Source organism: Rana temporaria, chromosome 7 (genome assembly GCF_905171775.1).
Source record: "Rana temporaria chromosome 7, aRanTem1.1, whole genome shotgun sequence".
NCBI lineage: Eukaryota > Metazoa > Chordata > Amphibia > Anura > Ranidae > Rana > Rana temporaria.
The window spans coordinates 119,018,374-119,041,302 of record NC_053495.1 but is presented as its reverse complement, the minus strand read 5'-3'; the positions used below and the strand labels follow the sequence as shown (position 1 = coordinate 119,041,302).

The window sequence follows — 22,929 nt, the reverse complement described above, 5'->3', positions numbered from 1 at the left end:
GGTTTCCATACACTGGTTTCACAAACTGCTTTCAGGTTGTCTCTCTAATATAAAGTATGTTAGAGAGAGAGCGAGTGTGTGTGTGTGTGTGTGTGTGTGTGTGTGTGTGTGAAGGGGAAGGGGTGGGCAACCTGGGGCACTCCAGCTGTTGCAGAGCTACAAGTCCCATCAGGCCTCTGGGAGTAATTGTAACTGCCAGCCTTGCAATGCCTCATGGGAAATGTAGTTCCACAACAGCTGGAGGGACCCAGGTTGCCTACCCTGGTGTAGGTGAGTGGAGTACTCCTCTGGCTCATTTGGGTTCATTTAATACAGGTGTGCAGACTTTGTGCATTTTCTTTGCATAGAGAATGTAAACCCTAACAATGGAGAGTTGCTCCATTTTGGGCTGTTAAATATACTAATGAAAGTGATTTGTTATATCTGTTTAAGGGCAAACCTGTTGATCCTACCAGAAATCCAGTGAGTACTAACTTGCTAAGCTGAACTGAAATCCTGAGCAGTATTATTATCCCTAGTCAATTCACCTTCGTGGGCTGAAAAATTTATAAATGTAGCCACCACATCTAAGAACTAGTAAGCTGCTATATATTATAGTTTTGGTTAAGAAATAGTTATTCAAAGGCAGCATTTTAAAGTGTTTCCAAAGTCAAAACATTGTTTTTTGTTTTGATAGTATGGGGAGACTTAAAGTGACACTATAGATTCGCTTTTTTTAAAAAAATAACAAACATTTCATACTTACCTCCACTGTGCAGTTGGTTTTGCACAGAGTGGCCCTGATTGTCCTCTTCTGGGGTCCTACGGAGGCTCTTGCAGCTCCTCTCCGCAAGAGCTAACCCCCTCTGGGAAGCTCTCTCCCGAGGGGGTTAGCTTGCGGGCGCACTCCTGTGCTATACAATCGGTGTCCATAGCCGCCGATTGTATAACTCGGCCCCGCCCCCCTGGTGGCCGCATCATTGGATTTGATTGACAGCAGTGGGAGCCAATGGATGCGCTGTTATCAATGTATCAAATGAGGAAACGATCAGGCATGGGTAAAACGACGCGGGATCGCGCCCCCGTAAATTTGTGGCTCAGGTAAGTAAAACTGGGGGCTCTGGAGCGGTGACTGCAAGGTGTTTTTTCACCTTAACCTCCCTGGCGGTATGATTCTGTCAGAAAAAAGGTGCTGAAAGCGGTACCATTATTTGCAAGGAAATTTGGCGTTTTATATTGTAGGTCTGTCATTTTTAGAAATAACTCACTTAAATCTGACCAAACAAGATTCTAATAGGCATCCCGGGTATGACATTTTTTTAAAAACAAAATTATAAATTATAATATAATAAATAATTATAAATAATTATAACAAATAATAATATAATTATAATAAAAATTATTCAATAATGTAATCAAATTAAAATCACTGAAATTTGCTCAGTTGCAGAATTGTTGCTGTCATTATTTTTTTTTTTTTATGACGAATTTCCCCACAAATCGCTATCGCACAATTCTGCAAGTGATTATAATTTATTATCGCTGTTTTTTAGCTGATCTAAAACTATTTTTGACATAAAGGGACACTTTTGGTTGCTATGGACAATCTACAGTTTGCAGGGAGAAAGAAACGTTTTTATTATATAAAATGACATGCATGACACAGGACAGACCACTAGGGACAAGGGGGGTGTGTTTTTTTTACATACAGTACTGTAATCTATAAGATTACAGTATACTGTATGTATAGTGTTTGTTTACTTTTTTGAATTTGGCGCCGTTCTCCGTCCCCGTGCGTCGTAACGTCGCAGGGAACGGAGATCGGCGTCACACGGAAGCACTATGTGAATCGAGCGAGGTCCCGCTCGCTCACACAGCGCGGTGGCATCGCTGGATCCAGGGACAAGGTAAGTAAAAAGTGCCTGTGGATCTAGCGAGGCAAGCCCGTGACTGACACGGGGTTACCGATAGTAGCAAGAAAATCTAACCCCGTGTCAGTCTCGGGAAGACCGCCAGGGAGGTTAATGCATAGGATGCATTAAGGTGAAAAAAACACAAAGGTTTACAACCCCTTTAAAACCTCTATCGTTTTTTTTATATTTTTTGCATCAGTTTTCAGATAGGGAGACTCGTGCGCTAAGGCTGGCCATACATGAGTCTTTTTTTATTCATCCAGCAGGTTGAGTGAAAGAAAATTACTCGATACCCCCATTCACACATTTGATGTAGATGAGACTCCCACATCATCAGCATACACTGACCAGCACCCCTGGCTATGATTAATAAAAAATATTCTAACAGGCTGGTTACAGGCTGGTTAAATCAATAGATCGAGTGGAGCTGCGGTGGCTCAACGCGATTGGCACTGCGCTGACAAGCCATTCACCTCTGCAGCTAGGGGTTCGGATCACGCTCTCGGCTACATGTGAATTGAGTTTGGTGGTCTCAGCCCGGCTCCCGGTGGGTGTGCTATGCGAGGTAAGCCTGCGCTTAGTACACCCACCCCCCTCCCACAAAAACCACCACACTTACACGCACTCGAAATTGGGTTAACATCACGCACTTTGACCACGCGGTCTCTAAAAAGAGAGGCGAAGGACTAACGGGGCTGGTTGAGCGGGCAAATCCTCTCACTCCCTTATAGGGAGTCCATCTGCCCCGTTGGGCTTTAAAGCGGAGCAGGTAGGGCGGGCTGTGTGGGAGGACCCCCTCACACCCGCCATTGCCACCCGGGGCATGGAGAAAGGTGGCAGATTGCCTCTGGGGGAGGCCTGCCTACTCCCAACTCCTGCAGTCCGGCTCCTCTCTCGAGTACACGCACAAAATACACATAAAAAAAAAAAATCAATAGATCGACTTGTGTACAACCAGCCTGGTCAGCTGGTCACTGCTAAACCATTTTGATCCATGTATGACCGGCTTTACTGTTCTGATGGCCATTTTGTCACTGGGGCTGAATATGAACAAACATTTTAATTTAAAGTTGTCAACAAAAGAGAAATAGACTGGAAATCTCCCAATAGGAATTCTAGTTCCAGTGACTACTGTCTTAGAGGGCATCCATCTCACTTTGGAGAAATTTCATATTACTTCCTGTTATTTCTACAGGGCAGAATGTTAATGAATATCTTTTGACATTCAAGAAAAAAAACTGATAACCATTCCATATTCTATCCAATTTTTAAAATGACGTCTTAGCTTAAAGTGGAGTTCCACCCATTTAAAAGTCAGCAGCTACTTTTATTAATCGAACACTCATCTGTCACAGGTTCCAGCAATGCAAGCGTACGAAAGCCCCGCTCGTCCCCCCCTCCGCTCTGTGGCACCAGCATTGTGACTGTGGGAGCCCGGCTGTGGCTTCACAGCCGGGCATGCACTGGGAATGCGCGAGCCGTGCCGCGTGCCGTGATTGGCCAGGCAATCATCTGGGACCTGTGACATGTCCCAGATGATTGCCGAGTGGGGGGGGGAGGTGAACTTCATTCTGGTGACGCAGAGCCCCGGGAGGAAACGGGAGCTGAAACCCTCTAAAAAGAGGGTTTACGCTCCCTCCCAAAAAAATGACATGCCAAATGTGGCATGTCAGGGGGTCACCTGCTTTTAAAGCGGAAGTTCCATTTTTGGGTGGAACTCCGCTTTAAGATGTGCCTAAAATTGATCTGAAAAAAAATGTGAATTGTATTTTTTAGTCCTGAACATCATAAATATAAAAAAAATATACAAATCACTGTGCATTCCCTTTAACCGCTTGCCGACCACCCACCGTAGTTTTACGGCGGCAGGTCGGCTCGGCTGCACAAAATCACGTAATATTACGTGATTTTGCATTTCAGCCACTAGGGGCACGCGCACGTGCCCGGCGGGCGCGATCACCTCTGGGCACCCGCGATCACTCGTTACAGAGCGAGAACCGGGAACTGTGTGTGTAAACACACAGCTCCCAGTCCTTTCAGGGGGAGAAATGACTGATCGCATGTTCATACAATGTATGAACAGCGATCTGTCATTTCCCCTATTCAGTCCCACCCCCCTCAGTTAGAACACACCTAGGGAACATAATTAACCCCTTCCTCGCCCCCTAGTGTTAATCCCTTCCCTGCCAGTGACATTTTTACAGTAATCAATGCATTTTTAGAGCACTGATCGCTATAAAAATGCCAATGGTCCCAAAAATTTCTCAAAAGTGTCCGAAGTGTCCGCCATAAGGTCGCAGTACCGATAAAAATCGTTGATCGCTGCTATTACTAGTAAAAAATATATATATTTATAAAAATGCCATAAAACTACCCCCTATTTTGTAGACGCTATAACTTTTGCGCAAACCAATCAATAAACGATTATTGCGATTTTTTTACGAAAAATATGTAGAAGATTACGTATCAGCCTAAACTGAGGAAAAAATAGTTTTTTTATATATTTTTGGGGGATATTTATTATAGCAAAAAGAATTTATTTATTTTTTCAAAATTGTCACTCTATTTTTGTATATAGCGCAAAAAATAAAAACCGCAGAGGTGATCAAATACCACCAAAATAAAGCTCTATTTTTGAGAAAAAAAGGACGCCAATTTTATTTGGGAGCCACGTCGCACGACCGCGCAATTGTCAGTTAAAGCGACACAGTGCCGAATCGCAAAAAGTGGCCTGTCATTGACCAGCAAAATTGTCAGGGGCTGAAGTGGTTAAAGCATTAAATTCTTTAGAAACAGAAACTTTTACTTTTTTCAAGACTGCGTTTAGTGAAAATCTCCATGTTGTGGTTATTTTTTTTGCTTTTCCAGATGTGCTGCATAAGCTCCGCTAGAGCCAGCATAGACCAAATCCCATTGGCAGGTGCTGCGTATTGTAATGAAGTCAGTTTAAAATTTAAAGCGTAAGGGCATATCTACATTGCATCCACAGTGTCTTTTCAGCAGAGAAGATTGAGAACTGGGGCAGGTGTGGAAATGTATATACGAACATTGCTTGCTGCCAGCAGGGTTTTATGAATTGCTGTGATGGAAAAAGCTTTGACAGGAACAATGTTAGGCTGCAGAGTGGCTGATGTGCCAGGATTGTCTCTGTTGTATTTCCCAGTAGTTCCTCTACCAGACATGTGACCCTCACCCTTGTCCTTTTAATCTTGAGCTCTGAAACTTTAACACAGAATAACAAGGAGGTGAAAATGTGTTTAAACTCAGAACATATGGCAAGTCATTAAAAATGTATCAGAGGCTCTCCCGTGACTGCTGGTTCCTCAGTGGCCTTAGTTTTGCATTACATTAGCCAAATAGGTTAAAATAAATGTTTAATTATTTTGCAATTATTTTTAGTAATATAGTTTACTTGTGATCAACTTGATGTAAATATTTTTATTGATAAGTGTTATTATTTAAATGTTCTTTTTGTATATGTACAAGGGACAGCCAAATATCATAGGCATTAAATATGCAAGCTCTGTTACCTGCTTTGTATTAGTAAGTCACAGGTCCCGAGATTGACTGTCTTTAAGGCTAAATTAGCATATCTTACCAGTCATTAACCAAGTATTCAAATCACATTCTTGGATATACTGATGACAGCCACTAGAGAGAGAGTTTATCATTCTGCATTTATGATGCAATAATCAAAATATCCAACAGTGAGCCTGAAAAAATGTAAATGTTGGAACAACATCTCAAAACTCCAGTGACCTTGTCAAAGAAATAGAGAAGCATTTCCAGGTGTCAATGTAACGCTAAACTTAAAGTGGAAGTAAACCCTCCTATTTTTTTAGCCAAGGACGCTGCCATCTTGGTCTCTGTTTAATCTGTAACTGCCACGATGCTGCACATGTGATCAGTTATGAAACCAGCCATTGGATGGTTTGACAGTTTGGTTGAGAGCACAATCAAATGTGACATCTAGCATTTCCGGCATGCCGGGAATGTTAACTGTTTTTTTAAACTATCAAATAGATGGGTTTACTTCCGCTTTAAAGTAAGTCTACTACAAACCTGGGCATTAAGAAGGGAACATAGCATGAACATTGCATAAGCTGTGTGTAATATTGATCAGTGGATCTTAAGATATAGGCAGCTAAAATTTTATGTAGATCTCATCTATTACCATAAAAGTCAAGTTTGGTCAGGGTCCCTCCCAACTCATAAGCTTTCCTATTGGTCATCAATGCCATTAAAGAAGAATTCCAGGCAGGGCCGCCATCAGGAATTTTGGGGCCCCTTACACAGCTTCAGCCATGGCCCCCCTGGGAGGACTGGGGGGGGGGGGTTATCTGCTGCCGCGAAAATGTACAATGTCATCTGACCTCCTCTCCCCTCATTTCATGCAGCTAGTTGAGAACCCGAAGGGGGGGGGGGATGCTGCCGAAGATTACAATGTCATCTCACCTCCTCTTCCTTCTTCTCATGCAGCGGGGGGTGGCACAGTGAAAGTGAAATCTTTTCATCTCTTCTCTCCTCTCTCCAGCCGGGCCCCTGGGGAGCTTCGGGCCCCTTACTTGTGTGATGCCTGTACCCCCCTGATGACGGCCCTGAATTTCCAGGACCAATGAAACTATACTATATACTATACCTGTGGGATCCTTCTAGAAGCTGGAAATCACTTTAGTTGACACCGCTTTTTCGGTGATCTCCACTATGTTGTACATCACTGTGTCACATTATTGATCCTTTGGGATTTAACACCACACTATCCTTGGTTTAACAGTGATCTCCGCTAGCTTCCACCCAGATAGCTAGGATAATTGCCACAAATGTGTGGCAGTGTTGAATTGTAAGTCTTGTTAACTTGCTGCAAATTTTGACAAGTTCTGGTTGACAGTTTTCTAATTTGTTGCAAATGTGCATGGCAAGTTTCCCATGTTTTTAACAGGTATACTTTAAAGAGTAGCTCTACTTTCGTTGAGAAAAAAACCCTCTGGGTAGTCAATGTACATTGCAAGGATTTTAACAAACTATGTAGCAGATTCCTACCTTTTTGTTATTCTGAAAAAAATAGCTGTTTGTCTGTCTGTGCAGAGTGAGTCTGTATGGCAGGGATTTTATAATTACCTGCAGTGCTCTAATGAGGAATTGGCAGGGTTTGCATCCCTTTATACGTGATTTCCATTTGGGAATATCTCACCAAAAATTACATTTTTGTAGCAGGGGATGCCAAATTTGCTTTGAGACTTAATGCAGACTTCTGGGAAAATCAGTGAGCCAATCACACAAGCAGGAGATTAAATTTTCAGGGTTCATTCTGGACAACATCTGTGTACAGAGTTCTTGCAGGTAGCCATATTGCATTGCATTTTACAGAAAATTACAGTGCTGCAGATTGAAAAGGAAAGGTAATTTTTGATAACATCCAATTATAATATGACTTGAATCGCAATTGTATATGCTATATTATTTTTTATTATTTGCTTTTTTTCCCCCACGACTGAAGTTACCCTTTAAAAACAGAGGTTTTAGTTGCACAACATTTGCACATATATGTGGAAACCACACTGCCTGTCCTCAATGAATAACAAAACAGCAAATTTTTAATGCTATAAAAGGGAAAATGTAATCAAATACTTAACATAATTTTAATTTCCTGATGCCAATCCATGGCAGCATGCATGTGATATAGCTCCTATATTGCATGTATGCTGCCATATTGGCATCAGGAAAGGGAAAATTGTATAAAATACTTACCATACTTTTCCTTTCCTGACGCCAATCCATGGTAGCAAACTTGTGATATAGGGGCAGAGTTACAGTATGTCACATGTATGCTGCCATGTTGGCGTCAGGAAATATTATTTTGAATATATATGTTACCCGCTTGCCTACCACCCTTTAACAATTTCACTGCTACAGGGTGGCCGCTGTGCGCAGGATCATGTATATTTACATGATCCCACACTTCTGGGTAGTGGACGCTATGTATTCCTGCCGCTGGCTCCCTCCCGCTGTGATTACATACAGTGGGAGCTGATCGGCGTGTACGGTGGACTCGATGTCCGCCAGCACCCACCAATCATCCTGCAGCGAGACAAGGCAGATTGCCGTCATTACAGAAGGGAAGGCATGGATTCAATGTCTCTGCTAATTTCCGCCATTACTAGTAAAAATATATATATATCCCATAGTTTGTAGACTATATAACTTTTGTGCAAATCAGTTAATATATGCTTATTTGGATTTTTTACCAAAAATATGTAGCTGAATACATATTGGCCTAAATTTATGAACACACTTTTAAAAAATTGTAATTGTCGTTCTGTTTTTGTTTACAGTGCAAAAAAATAAAAACCGCAGAGGTGATCAAATACCACCAGAATAAAGCTCTATTTGTGGCAAAAAAAAGGACATACATTTTATTTGGTTACATCGTTGCACAATCGTCAGTTAATATAATGCAGTGTCATATTGCAAAAAATGGCGGGATAAAACGTTTTTGAGGTCAAGGGGTTAATGTTTGAATATATTTGTTATGTTGAATATACAGTATATGTAAATATTGTGTATATGTTTCTGACCACTTTGTTTTTACATGCATATTGACCCAGTTCAGAAGGGTAATTTATTTTAAAGGCCAACTCTAGGCAAATTTGAAAATTAGATCTTGAGAAGCATACAAGATGGTCTGCTAACCAGAGTGTAGCCAAGCGTCACCCCACTGGCCTACTCGGTCCCTGGATTCACACACAATACTGCTTTGCAAGCGTCACCTCCACTGGCTGGGTCCCTAGCTTTGCTTCAGCTACTCACAGTGGTCCCCGGTAACAACGTGGATAGTCCCTTAGTGGCGACAGCTTCCCCTCTACCTCTGACCCCGACAGGTTCTCTGGCTGGCAGCACAGTCACTTCAGGTTGGACTGCAAGCCACAGTCCCAACCCTACCCTGCTCTCTTGCTTCTGGATAGGCCCCTCAGACAGCCTAGCAGCCAGATACCCCCAGGATAGGCCTCAGGTCTCTGGCCTAGCAGCCCGGGGCAGTACAGCACACATCCACCCAGGCAGCCATCCAGGTAGCACAGAAACCCCGATCACCTGACTCCACCCAAATAAATAGGCTCTCCCAGCAGGCCAAGGGACCCAAGACCCATTGGCTGAGATACCCCATATACTCCTAATCTGTCCTTGTTACTGTATGCCCTTGTCTTATCTAATGCCACAGGTACCCAGCCACCTAGCGACAGAAGGGAGAAGTGCAGCAATTCCAGAATTAGGGCGAAGTTAGTTGACCATCTAGCAAATGGCCATGGCAACTATCACTTGGCAAGTAAATTTAAGAGCGACCCTGCCTAAACAGCAGAAGATATTTTATATGCTCAGAGGAAAATAAATGAAGATATTGTCTAAAGGAGCCAATTCAATTTCAACTGTTATATTTCTTTTTTTTAATATCTCATTAGATGCTGTGGGCAAAAACTCATGTTTGCTATCCAAACATTCCTCTGTATAAGGCCCACAATATTGACACAATTAATTTTTATAATGAGAAATAGAGATGTTTGATCATAAACAGAGATGCTCAAAAAAAAATGTTTGTTTCTTTGTCTTTGCCAGATGTAAATGTAACCTTCATGCGAACAGCTGTACCTTCACAAATAGTCGCCTGGCTTGTGACTGTGAGCACAACACAACTGGGCAGGACTGCGAACGGTGTAAGAAGAACTACCAGGGCCAGGCATGGAGTCCAGGTTCATACCTAACCATTCCCAAAGGCACTGCCAATATCTGTGAGTATTAGACAATGATGCATTCATTTTGAAAAGCACTTGAATGCACTAAGGTAGCACACTTTTATTGCAGCGAGCCACAATACACAGTAGTTCGTTGCTTTCGAAATGTTTTTATTGCGTTCTATTTTTGACACATTGTGAGTGAATTGGCAGTCCATTATATTCAACTGGCTGCCTTGTAATCTTGTAATACAATGCACAATAAAATGTGACATTATGTGAGTTAATGCACCGCAAAACTGTAAATGAGTACTAAAGGATTAAACAAGTAAGAATTAATAATTCTAGGTAAGGACCACATGAAAAATGTGAGAGCTTGGTAACTGAGTTAAAGCATTTAACTATAGAATTACTAGGGGAAGTGTAATGAAAATTTAGAAACAATGATTAAAGTTCACTTGTCTCCATAATTCGAGTTCTTAACATGCTTTGTACGCCCAAAAAAACAAAGTGCACTCGGTGTAAATATCATGCCCTGTCCCTCTTGACTATATACTTACTGGGCTGGATTCAGATAGAATGCTCTATCTATGTGCCGGCGTAACGTATATCAGATACGTTACGCCGCCGTAAATTTGGGCGCAAGTTCTGTATTCAGATAGAACTTGCGCCCTAAGTTACGGCGGCGTAACGTATGTGGGCCGGCGTAAGCCCGCCTAATTCAAATGGGGATGTTGTGGGCTTTTTTTATTTAAATTTCACTTGACCCTGCGTATTTTACGTTTTTTGTGAACGGCGCATGCGCCGTTCGTGAAAGAATCCCAGTGCGCATGCTCGAAATTACGCCGCAAAGCCTCATTGGTTTCGACGTGAACGTAACTTACTCAAAGCCTATTCGCGAACGACTTACGCAAACAACGTAACATTTTCAAAACTCGGCGCGGGAACTACGTCCATACTTAACATTAGCTACGCCTCATATAGCAGGGGTAACTTTACGCCGGAAAAAGCCTAACGTAAACGGCGTAAAAAATGCGCTGGCAGGATGTACGTTTCTGAATCGGCGTAAATACCTAATTAGCATATTCCTCGCGTAACTATACGGAAGCGCCACCTAGTGGCCAGCGTAAATATGCAGCCTAAGATACGACGGTACAAGACACTTACGCCGGTCGGATCTTAGAGAAATCTATGCGTAACTGATTCTCTGAATCAGGCGCATAGATACGACGGCCCGCACTTAGAGATACGACGCCATATCTGGAGATACGCCGTCGTATCTCCTATCTGAATCTGGCCCACTGAATACAACTTTTCAGTCTGGTAGTGCAGTCAGACTACAATTGCAGTTCAGTGTACCACAACTGCAGCGTGTATGACTTTTTCCTAACCCATTGATGCAAACATGTCCTCTTAAAAATGTTGAATTTTTTTTGTTGTCCTTGCAATATGCCTGCACTGTAAAATGTAACATATATAATGCATACAGTGTAGAGACAGCCTAAATGAGGAAAAAATAAAATTCTAGTTTTTACATTTAGGATGGAAGTGAAAATCCCCTTTAAGATGGTCATGCCGTACTTCACAACATTTCATTCAAAGTCTTTTTTTATCCTATTGTTTCACTCATGCACTGACATGAACAAATATGCCTGAATCCGTTGTTCTTATACTTTCGATCTTAGGAAGTATCTGCGCTAGAAACTCGCACTCTGCTCAAAAATAAAAGAAATAATAATACGATTCTCCCCACAATTGAAATGAGGAATGGACTTTTTTCCTATGACACGGCTGGTGTACTATTCATCAGCCATTCTGAATGTACACTTAGTAACTGGGACAAAAAATAATCATATGTATCGCACCAATCATCATCCTGATATGAGGAATAATCCCCTCTTTTTATTGAGATACGTGATGAACTGGGACATATGAATATCTTTTGCTTTAAGGCCGCGTACACACGACCGGTTCATCCGATGAGAATGGTCCGACGGACCGTTTTCATCGGTTCACCGCTGAAGTGGCCTGATGGTCTGATGTGTGTACACACCATCAGTTCAAAATCCGATCGGGTCAGAACGCGGTGACGTAAAACACACGACGTGCTGAAAAAAATCAATTTCAATGCTTCCAAGCATGCGTCGACTTGATTCTGAGCACGCGCGGGTTTTGAACCGATGCTTTTGTGTACTAACCATTGGTTTGGACCGATCGGTCAGCGGTCCATCGGTTCAATTTTAAAGCAAGTTGTAAAATTTTGGTCCAAAGGACCAAAGACCGATGGGCCGTACACACGGTCGGTTTGGACAGATGAAACTGAACTTCGGTCCATTCTCATCGGTTTTGACCGACCGTGTGTACGCGGCCTTAGGGGCTCCACTTTACTACACACTGGTTACTTGAGAAAGGAGCGCGCATGACCTTCTACAGACCAGCGCACGCTCTGAAATGCGTTGTGTAGCTTTATGACCCTTGTCAGCCACCGTCCCCCTGACGTTACCATCCAGCAGACGAGCGGTTCGTTCAAACAGCGCTCTTACAAAGCTACAGACTCGGCTCTTCCGGCTTCAGAACTGAGATATTTTCACAGATTTCAGGCACAGCCCGGCTCCATTTGAAATACCATCACTTCTATCCTTGTTCCTGCCATTTTAAATGTAAGTGTTGGATACCTGCACCTGTTATTACCATTAAACCAGATGACTTAGAGGCGTTTTTCCTGTCTTTATTTTACTGGTTCAGTGGAGGGCTTTTTGGGTCCTTTTATCTCTTCTCACCTTCAGGGTTGTATTTTTTTGTTGGGTCTAATGCCCTAATCTATGAGAATCCATGGTTTCCATACACTGCACTAATTAAAGCCCAAAATCCTGAAACAGCTGTGTGCAGCTTGGACTAAATAGCTTTATAGTAATAGGTTGTATCTGGATGCACAGATGGCCAATGGGGCAAATGATAGATTTGCATGGCTTCACCTACTATCCTAAAATGAGGAATAATCCTCATATGTTTGGTATATGTAAGGGATGAGGCATGTAAATACGTTTCAGTATAAGAAAGGTCTACTGTACTACTTTCTGATGACTTATAAATATTTTCAGTTTTAACAAGGCCATTTAGTACTTACATTATATGCCTCTATAAACAGTAATTAAGCATGAACATTGTTAAAACAATAATGCCACAATGCAGAAATAAGGGTTTGGTTAATAGTGTACCAAAGCACTTCAGGAGGGTAAAGGTTGACAAGGGATGATTTTAAGGTATGCATTCACTGAGGTGTTCAGTCAATGAATGTTTGAATGCTCTCTACTATCATTCTGCTCAATTAATTTTTTTAGTATGGAGCTTAATCTGAAGGCATATGACAGAGGGAACAAGAGGAAAACTGATGCTGATATGAATTTAATCTAATAGAAGCAGGAAATGTGTGTAGCAGCTGACCTAGCCTGCCCGTAACCCATTAACCAAATGATTTATGTCTAGCAAGACTTGCCTTGAAAGCGCTGAAGTTAGAATTCAAGACTCAGAGGTCCACTGCAGTCAAAAAACTGAAATATGTTTTTTTAAACAACTTTGTTCCAGGTTATCCTGTACAACATTTGATTAAACAAAGCCATTGGTATGTTCTGCTAATTACTGGCACAAATAGAAGGGACATTACGTATCTATTAGGGGGCATCAAAAGATGCTTTTATTTCCTTCAGAGGAATTAGAACCTTTAATATGTTTCTATTGCTGTCTGTGTTCCCACTGGGAATATTTGCCCTCTCTATTTGTCTAGGTAACCATTATCACCATAACTCAGGGTGATTACACATTTAACCATTGCACACGCATTAATGCTGTTTCACGAGTTAACATGTGTTGCGTTAAGGCAGCCATTTTGAATGTGCTATCAATGCACAGAAATGGACTAAAAAAAAAACATACAGCCTTTTGTCCGAAGCAGAGCACCACAACACAGGGTAGTGAGAAACCATGAGTTGTGGTGCACTGCAGTGCATATGTATTGGAGCTTCTTTGCTATAGTAGGTAACGGTACCATAACGGCACCACAACGTGCTAACACAGGTAGTGTTTGCCAACGTTCTCTGTGGTAATGTACCTACTTCAAAGGTGTGTTTCAGCCTTAAAAGTGAGATAAAACATTTTGACTCATTGGAAATTCTTGCAATAGGAATAGTTTTTGCCCTCCTTTAAAAAGTTAAAGTAGAAAAAAAGCCCAAGTCTAATAAAAAAAAAAAAAAAATGCCCCCCCCCCCTTATACCTATCCTGCATACCCTGTGTAAAAAAGATTTGTGTACTTACCTATAGTTAATCTGCTTTAGTCTCGTCATGTAACCCTGCAGCTCCAGCTGATCTGTGTAGTGAGCAGCTGTTTCAGGGGGGAGGAGGGATAACGAATGGGCCATGGATGAAGTCGCAGCTCTGGGAACTTCCAGCTGCTGTCAAGTGCTCCCTGAGCTGGAGCTGTAGAAACACCTGACTAGACCACAGCAGATTAATAATAGGTAAGTACACCCAATGTTTTTTTTATACAGGTTAGGTAGAATAGTTAGGAGGTGAGAGGGAACATTTTTGAGAATATTTAGACCTATACTTTTCTTCCACTTTAAGGAAAGTCATCCCAATGTGGCACAGACAGCAAAACACATGGGGTTTTAACCATTCCATACTGTATCCAATTAAAAAAAAAAATTTTTTGGATTTAGATGTATTTTAGCCAGTGATTAAAGAAATTCTGTAAGGCTGGATTCACATCTATGTGTTTCCCCCTGTTGAATTTTCCATTAAAATCAATGCAAAGCATCAAATGCATGTGGACATGCCTTGCGGCACACTTTTTTTACCACTTCCTGCCAATGGCACTCATATATGCGGCCTTTTGGTGGGTGGGCTTTAGCGCAGAGAGGCTCATATATGCGACCCTATGTAAACACTTTTCTTTGCAGAGAGCACATGTCCAGCGCAGTTACCGTTGGGGTCGGAAAGCTCCCGATGCATACTTGAGATCAGGAGCTTTCCAATCATGTGACCACTGTGATAGCCAATCACAGCAGTCACATGACCCAAATACCCACCTCCCAGCATTTGGAAGCTCTTAAAGAGCCAGGAGGCAGCGGCGGATAGGGGTTAAGATTTTAAAGAGGCCCCTGCACATACCCCCCTGGTGCATTACCAGGTCCTTTGGGTGTTGTATGGATATTAAGGGGAACCCAGCACCCAAATTAAAAAAAGAAAAGGTGTGAGGCCCCCAGGCCCTATATACTCTGGACAGCAGTATACAGGCGGTCCCTGGGTTACAAACAAGATAGGGACTGTAGGTTTGTTCTTAAGTTGAATCTGTTTGTAATTTGGAATAGGTACATTTTGTAACTGTAACTTCATCCAAAACATCTATTTTTAAGCTTTTTGGATAACACAGAGAAGGGTTATCACTCCTGTAACATTGTTTTGCTGTCTGTGCCCCTGTTCAGTAGATTTCACCTCACTTTCTGTCCCATTGACAATTGGATTTTGAAAATTTTAGGTTTTTAGGGAAACAAAGATTGGTGAGAAAGCATCAGTGGAGACACTTTTTTTTCCCATATTAACTCTTACAGGAGATAATTTCCATTCCTAGGGGTAGATTTCCTCTCACTTCCTGTTGTCTCCCTCCATTTGGAGTCATTTGTAAGTTGGATGTTTGAAAGTAGGGGACCGCCTGTATATACTATACGGCCTGCCCTATATACTCATCAGAAAACACTGCACAACGAAAGGATGCCCCTGCCCCTGTTTAACATGGGCGTGTAATTACAATTTTTGCTGTAATATTTCACAGCAGTGCTTGTTCCTGCGCTCAACAAGAGTATCTGAGAGGCTTTACAGTGTTGTGTCACCACCACCACCGCCGCCTAAGGCCCAATTTTTGTGCCCCTGTTTAACAGGGGAGCGTAATTATAATTTTTGAGCCAATATTTTACAGCAGGGCTCGTTCCTGCGCTCAACAAGAGTATCTGAGAGGCTTTACGGTGTTGTGTCACCACCACCACCACCACCATCACCGCCTAAGGCACTATTTTTCTGCCCCTGTTTAACAGGGGAGCGTAATTAAAATTTTTGATCTAATATTTCACAGCAGGGCCCGTTCCTGCACCCACCAAGAGTAACCGTGAGGCTTTACAGTGTTGTGCCTGTTGTGCACAGCCAATGTTTGAGTCTAACTCGTGTTCAACCCGAAAATAAAGCTCATCCCTAGTGAAGAGTTTGAACTTCTATATAAGATTTAGTGTTGTCGGTGGCACCATTAAGGAGACCTCTCCTCACTTCCTGTTCCAGTGACAAAAGCGAGAGAGAAATCTCTCTACGGACGCTAGTATAACTTGTTCTTTAGTAGAGTTATTTTTATACTGTCTGTACCTTCGTGTCCCAGGAACCCCAGTTCACTTAATTTCTTGGCACAGGGATACAAAAATAAACAGAAATCCTCCCAGTGGGAGTCACATATAGCAATACAAACGTATAGAAGTTCTGACCCTTCCCCACTGAATCCACAACCAAAACAATGGGGGTTATGTACGAAAGGCAAATCGACTTTGCACTAAAAGTGAAAACTACAAGCGCAAGTGCACTCGAAATTGCACTGAAAGTGTACTTGGAAGTGCAGTCACTGTAGATCCGAGGGGGAGATGCAAGGAGAATAAAAAACAGCATTTTAGCTTGCACATGATAGGATGATAAACTCAGCAGAGCTTCCCCTCGTTTCAGATCTACCTCTCAGATTTACAGTGACAGCACTTCTTACGCCCCGTACACACAAGCTTTTTTCCCGTCGTAAAAAAAAAAACTGATGGTTTTTCCGACTGATTTCCTCTCAAGCCTGCCTTGTATACACACAGTCACACAAAAGTTTGGTGAACTTTGGACTGCCAAGAACGCGGTGACATAAAAGACTACGATGAGCCGGGAAAATTAAGTTCTATGCTTTTGCGCATGCATCAATTTGTTTCCGAGCATGCATGTTTTTTTGTGTGTCAGAAAAGCATACAGACGAACGGTTTTCCCGCTAGGATTTCTCCTGATGGGAAAAAAAGAGATCCTGCACTCTTTTTTTTCCCACCAGTTTTCCTATGGGAAAATGTCAGATGGAGTATACACACGGTCGGGATTTCCGACGAAAAGCTCTCATCACAGTTCTTCCCACGGGAAAACCGCTCATGTGTACAGGGCATAAGTGCACTTTCAGTGCAATTTCAAATGCACTGTGCACTTGTAGTGCAAAGTGCATTTGACTTTCAGAAATAACCCCCAATGTGTTTGAATCTGCGGTTTATGAAAAGAATGGGATGTTTTGCAAGAATCCAAAGCTTTAGATGCAGATTGTGGTGATGAAGTGAAAGCATGCTGCGTCTCCATGTCTCTGAATAGACAATGTCAGATGGCACATGCAATATATTATAGAATTTTGCAGATTTGCATACAGCTCTCATCATTTTCTAAGCACCAATATCAGCATCAAACACGTCAGGCTTGCCTACTTTCATAGTATAATAGGCACTGTATAATCAGCATGCAGCTTTACACTGACAGATTTGATTTAAGCGTTGAGCATATATGCATTAAAGGGAAACTATTTGTCAACATATCTTTTCTTGTTCTCTTTCACAGGTGTATCCAGCATGCCCAGCAGTGAGTACAATCTAACAGTTTGATGTACCATATTTCCTGTTCTCTCCAAACATCCATCAGAGACACACTTCACAGCAAAGATAGGTGCAGTCTGCAGGGAAGACAGGATAATATTTGCTGCATTTCCATGTAAAATTGAATCAGAGAGAATAGAAGATACGTCTTATGACAGGTCTGACAGAATGCGGATCAGCTTGCCTGTATCAGGTTTTATTTGCCTGATATATTCTTCACAGGCACCGAGCAGAAGAATGGGGCAGACACACGTACAGACACAGAGACAGACAGATAATGAAATCAGTGCAGATAGATAGATGAAGTAAACACATGGAAACAATCTATTTCAAACAATCATATTACCTTCACGGTAACAGGGTTTTATTTAAATAGACAATTCTAAAGGATACATTTTTTTCTGCCAGTCCTAATCAGTCACATATAAACATATATACGTTGTCATGCACATTCTCTGCATACGGCCATATGTAGAGAGCTTTACTGTATATAAAGTTTTTTGGTGGATGTTTGGTGTTGGACTCCGTAAATTTTGCATGATATAGATGCTGCTTATTTTCTCCATTCCATTCAGTCCAGCATGTTTCTTGTGTCTGCTCATAACAGGAAAAAGAATTGGGTCCCAAAGATTAGATCACTTCACTATTCAAGGTTATAGTAGTAAATCAGCCCTATGCATCTAACCTAGCAATAGTCAACAACCAAGGCTAATTTCACTGACCTATTCACACAGGTTCTCTAATTGTATCCACACTCCTTAAAAAGTCTCACAATGTTTGTTATTTCAGTATGAATGGATGTAATTGGAATGATTTACTATAGGAGCAATAGAGACTAGTCACTTATGCCTCGTTTCCACTGAGCGGATCGGTTCGGGTCGCTTAGAATGGAACGGGTTAGAATGGTCCGGTCTATTCTGCTGAGCATTTCCACTGCAAATCGGACCATCCGGGACCATGCAAGGTTTAGAAAAAAAGCCTAGCACGTCCACCAATCAGTGAGATGTATTTGTAGGTCCGCCCTAATGGAACCGTTCCATTCTCTATGGCCCCACATCTGAAGCAGGACCCAGAATGGTCCGGTACGGTTCGCTTTTATGGCACGCTTTCATAATGGAAACTCCCAAAAAAGCGTACTGTACCGAACCGTACCGAACCGATCCGCTCAGTGGAAACGAGGCATAAGAAAGTTAAAGGGACACCAAATAATTCTCTTATTCCCCAAAAATAATCTATACACATCCAATAAGTAATGGCCCTTTAACCTCTTTTTCATAAAATCATTTCTTACTGTTTTTTTTTCACCTCCTTCCCAAACCTTTCATGTTAGTATATACTGCATAGTATAGTGCTGCATTTTCTTGGTGGCATTTAATCTGAACTGTTTATTCTGGGAAAGAAAAAGATACTTTATTTCCAAAATGCTTCATATACATTTAAGCCGGCCATACATGGATCAAAATTCAGCTGGTTCAGCAGGGATCGGCCGAATTTCAATCCATGTATAAGCAGGCTGGTTGTACAGAAGTCAATTTTTCGACTGGCCAACTGGCCATAGACAGACAGATGTATCTTTAAAAATAACACCTGCCTGCCCTTAAACACATTGATTCGAAACCTAGACTTGCTGCAGTCTGCTACACAGATGTAGACATTGACAAGAAAAAGCTCTGTCTCTGATGACGAGCTCTCCCTATAGCCATATACACTTATTGCTTTCTAGAGATGTCCTACAGTGCTTCATCCTTGCCAATTGTGACAGGTAATGGTCACACTGGGGCATCTTTGGTAGAGCTTGGCCCATATTTGATCACTTCCAAGGGTGCTGCTTTCTGGGGTAAGATCATATTTGAATGTGGGAAATTATTAGTTAGTGGTTTCTAAAAATCAGTGTTTACATACATCTACTGGCCAGCCCCATATAAGTGTATGGAGCAGATCTCTGCTAGTGTGGACATTGGATCAAGAAGCAGATGGAGAGATATGAACAATGTTGTGGGTTTCAGAGCAAGATCTGGTTAAGTATAGCAATTTGGAGGGTGGGTGAGCTAAAACCAGCAAAACCCTATGATATTACAGAAAGAATAACTAACATAACTAAATCATAGCCCAAAGCAGTTTATTTTATTTTGTTTCTTTTTTTCATGCAGTACATATTACATTTCTATACAGAAATCGGTTACATGGTAGAATCTTGTTTAGATACAATACATATTCCATCTAAGTAGTAGTTTGGGGAATGTGCAACAACTCTTCACTTTTGCACTTGTATAAATAATATTGTCAGATATAGATATGCAGCTAAATATGTACCTGCACTTATTATTTCATTGACTAAATTAGCACACCCTGTCTTTTTATGACAGCTGTACAAGACAAAAAACGGAAGCAAACCATCACTGCAGGTAACAATTTTATGATCTATCTATCTATCTATCTATCTATCTATCTATCTATCTATCTATCTATCTATCTATCTATCTATCTATCTATCTATATATGTATACTTATATATGTGCATTTACTATCTTCTACGATATATATCTATATATGTATACTTATATATTCCTTTGTATTTCATCTAATGTTCTTTCTCATTTTTAAATTGTGTGAGATGGTCTACCTATATAAAATGAGTTCATGTACCGTATTTGTATTTCCTCATCATCCGTGTAATTATCAACAAAGTTTGCAGATGTATTACCAATAGATAATTAGAACATGACATTCCCTGTGTATGATGTATTCAAGCCGCTCCTTCATAAAAATAGGAACTCTGTACAACCTGTGCTGTAGAAGTAGAATTTTTGGAGCATTCTGTGGATAGATTGGGTGATCTGTGTGGCATGTGCATGTTATATAAGAATTTAATATAAAATCCAGATTAAATACATATTAAATGTTTCCTTCAATGTAGCAAATTGTTGCATTCAAAATGGTTTGAAATATATTATTTCTAAAATATTAACTCTGAAAAAGTTATTTTACAAGTATAATTTTCAGACTTTTCTCCCAATTCAATTCACATTACAGCTCGACATTCTCCTGATCCACTTATGTAAATTATCCCTTTGTGACTTTAGCACTAAATAATGACTCATAATTTCTCCCTGTCCCTGAATCTACGCACAGCGCCTCCAAACTTTGATAGGATAAAGACGAATGCTTCTTTCCTAGACGTTGCAAACAGAAAGCAAGGTAGGATGTTATATAGGCTAATTCATGGCTAATACAATCCATGTGATTGTTCTTATACTGTATATAGGCAATAAAAGAATGAGGAAGTACACTAGAGTTGTAGGTAGTCAATGAAGCAGAGTGTAGTTGAGGCCTTGATCAGACATTTATCAATTTTTCATAAGTCTAGGTGAAACACTAAGGAATTTGAAAGGGAATACATAGTCTTATCATTACTATTTGAGATACATGTAAAAGAGATCAGCTTGATGTAAATATGTATGTTTTAGTATCGTTTATTTTTTATTTATTTTTTATGTATAGTTTAAGATCATATATGTGTATGAGAAAAACGGTGTTTGCTCATTCAATACACAGTCTCCACTTCCTGCTTTGCAGTGCTACACCTAGGTGGTACTTTACTCCCCCTTCTTACAGTGCACATGTGGGTAGGTGCAGCATGGTGCTGTGGCAGAAACACACACTCAGTCCAGATGCAGTTCAAAAAACTTGTATTGAAGTACAACAGTTCACAACAAGCCCAGTGGAAGGAGTTCCAACCAGGAAACACTCACGGGTGACAGCAGTGTGAAATGCAGCTGATCTCAGCCAAGCTGACAGCTTAAGTCTTGATGGGTGTAATGTGGCCTGGCCAGTCCTCACCTGGGACCCTTCCCTGTTGCTAATACTGTGCCTGACAGAATGATTATCTGCCCCTACACTACCCACAAGCTAGAATGTGTGCCAAACTCAGGAGCCAAGGTCTTAAATAGACTCTGCCACATCTAAGATGGCCAGAAGAGTCACATGGGTGGCCAGGACCCAACTGGATTGTTGCCCCAATGACCCAGGAAACCATAGAGGAAAAATGTTCCTCTTGACTTCTTCTCCCTCTACAATGTCGCTGTGGCTGAGCAACACCTGCAGTAGAGAAAGTGGACTGCACCTGCCTGCACACATCTTTGGACTTGATTTAATTTAATAAAACTGCACAAGAGCTAGAAGAAATTGCTATAAAGATAAATGGTAGTACTCAAAAAGGCGTATTCAGAAGTGAGCCTGATTTTGCGCTTTACAGCTTTAGTAAATTAACCCCATTGTGTACTTAAAGGTGGGGTATGCCTGTATAAAATATAGCAAAAACATATTTCATGCATAACCACAAAGAGTGTCTGAAAATTCCATATATAACAATGAAAAATATGAAATATTTCAACAATGACCACAATCAAAATGTGCAATATATAAATAAATACATTTAAAAAAACTGTGTCCAAAATAAAAAATGTTCAATAAATTAATATATAATTAAAATGGAAATCAAAGTTCATAAGTGTACACAATTAACCTCCCTGGCGGTCTTCCCGAGACTGACACGGGGTTAGATTTTCTTGCTACTATCGGTAACCCCGTGTCAGTCACGGGCTTGCCTCGCTGAATCCACAGGCACTTTTTACTTACCTTGTCCCTGGATCCAGCGATGCCACCGCGCTGTGTGAGCGAGCGGGACCTCGCTCGATTCACACAGCGTCCTCCTGTGCCGCCGATCTCCGTTCCCTGCGACGTTACGACGCACGGGGACGGAGAACGGCGCCAAATTCAAAAACGTAAACAAACACTATACACACAGTATACTGTAATCTTATAGATTACAGTACTGTATGTAAAAAAAACACACCCCCCCTGTCCCTAGTGGTCTGCCCAGTGCCCTGCATGTACTTTTATATAATAAAAACCTTTTTTTCTCCCTGCAAACTGTAGATTGTCCATAGCAACCAAAAGTGTCCCTTTATGTCAAAAATAGTTTTAGATCAGCTAAAAAACAGCGATAATAAATTATTATCACTTGCAGAATTGTGCGATAGCGATTTGTGGGGAAATTCGTCATAAAAAAATAAAAGTAATGACAGCGACAATTCTGCAACTGAGCAAATTTCAGTGATTTTGATTTGATTACATTATTGAATAATTTTTATTATAATTATATTATTATTTGTTATAATTATTTATAATTATTTATTATATTATAATTTATAATTTTGTTTTTAAAAAAATGTAATACACGGGATGCCTATTAGAATCTTGTTTGGTCAGATTTAAGTGAGTTATTTCTAAAAATTACAGACCTACAATATAAAACGCCAAATTTCCTTGCAAATAATGGTACCGCTTTTAGCATGTTTTTTCTGAAAGAATCATACCGCCAGGGAGGTTAATGTGTAAAATCCAATCCAAGTAGAAAAATGTGTGGTGGCTGCACCTTTAACAATTAATAAAAATGTGCAGTGATTAGTAAAATCCGCAAAGATGACACGCTGGTAAACACAGTACTCCAAATCACTACCAGATAGTGTAACACACTCCTCACGGAATATTGCGATTCCACACAGCGATCACTAAGTGCTCAAATCGACCTGTGGCAACCTGGACTCCCACATCAATGGCTA

General features: G+C 41.0%; 1 protein-coding gene across 6 annotated transcripts in view; it reads left to right on the top strand.

Moving 5' to 3' along the window:
• Positions 1-22,929, top strand: part of NTNG1 (netrin G1) — a 390,080-nt gene that overhangs the window by 280,912 nt on the left and 86,239 nt on the right. For 3 of the 6 annotated variants that reach the window (XM_040359899.1, XM_040359901.1, XM_040359902.1), the window contains exons 4-7: positions 9,501-9,673; positions 17,271-17,291; positions 19,672-19,710; positions 20,438-20,503. In XM_040359899.1, coding sequence (XP_040215833.1) covers positions 9,501-9,673; positions 17,271-17,291; positions 19,672-19,710; positions 20,438-20,503 — 299 coding nt within the window. The remainder of the gene's footprint in view (positions 1-9,500; positions 9,674-17,270; positions 17,292-19,671; positions 19,711-20,437; positions 20,504-22,929) is intronic. The other 3 variants (XM_040359900.1, XM_040359905.1, XM_040359903.1) reach the window with 1 other exon arrangement.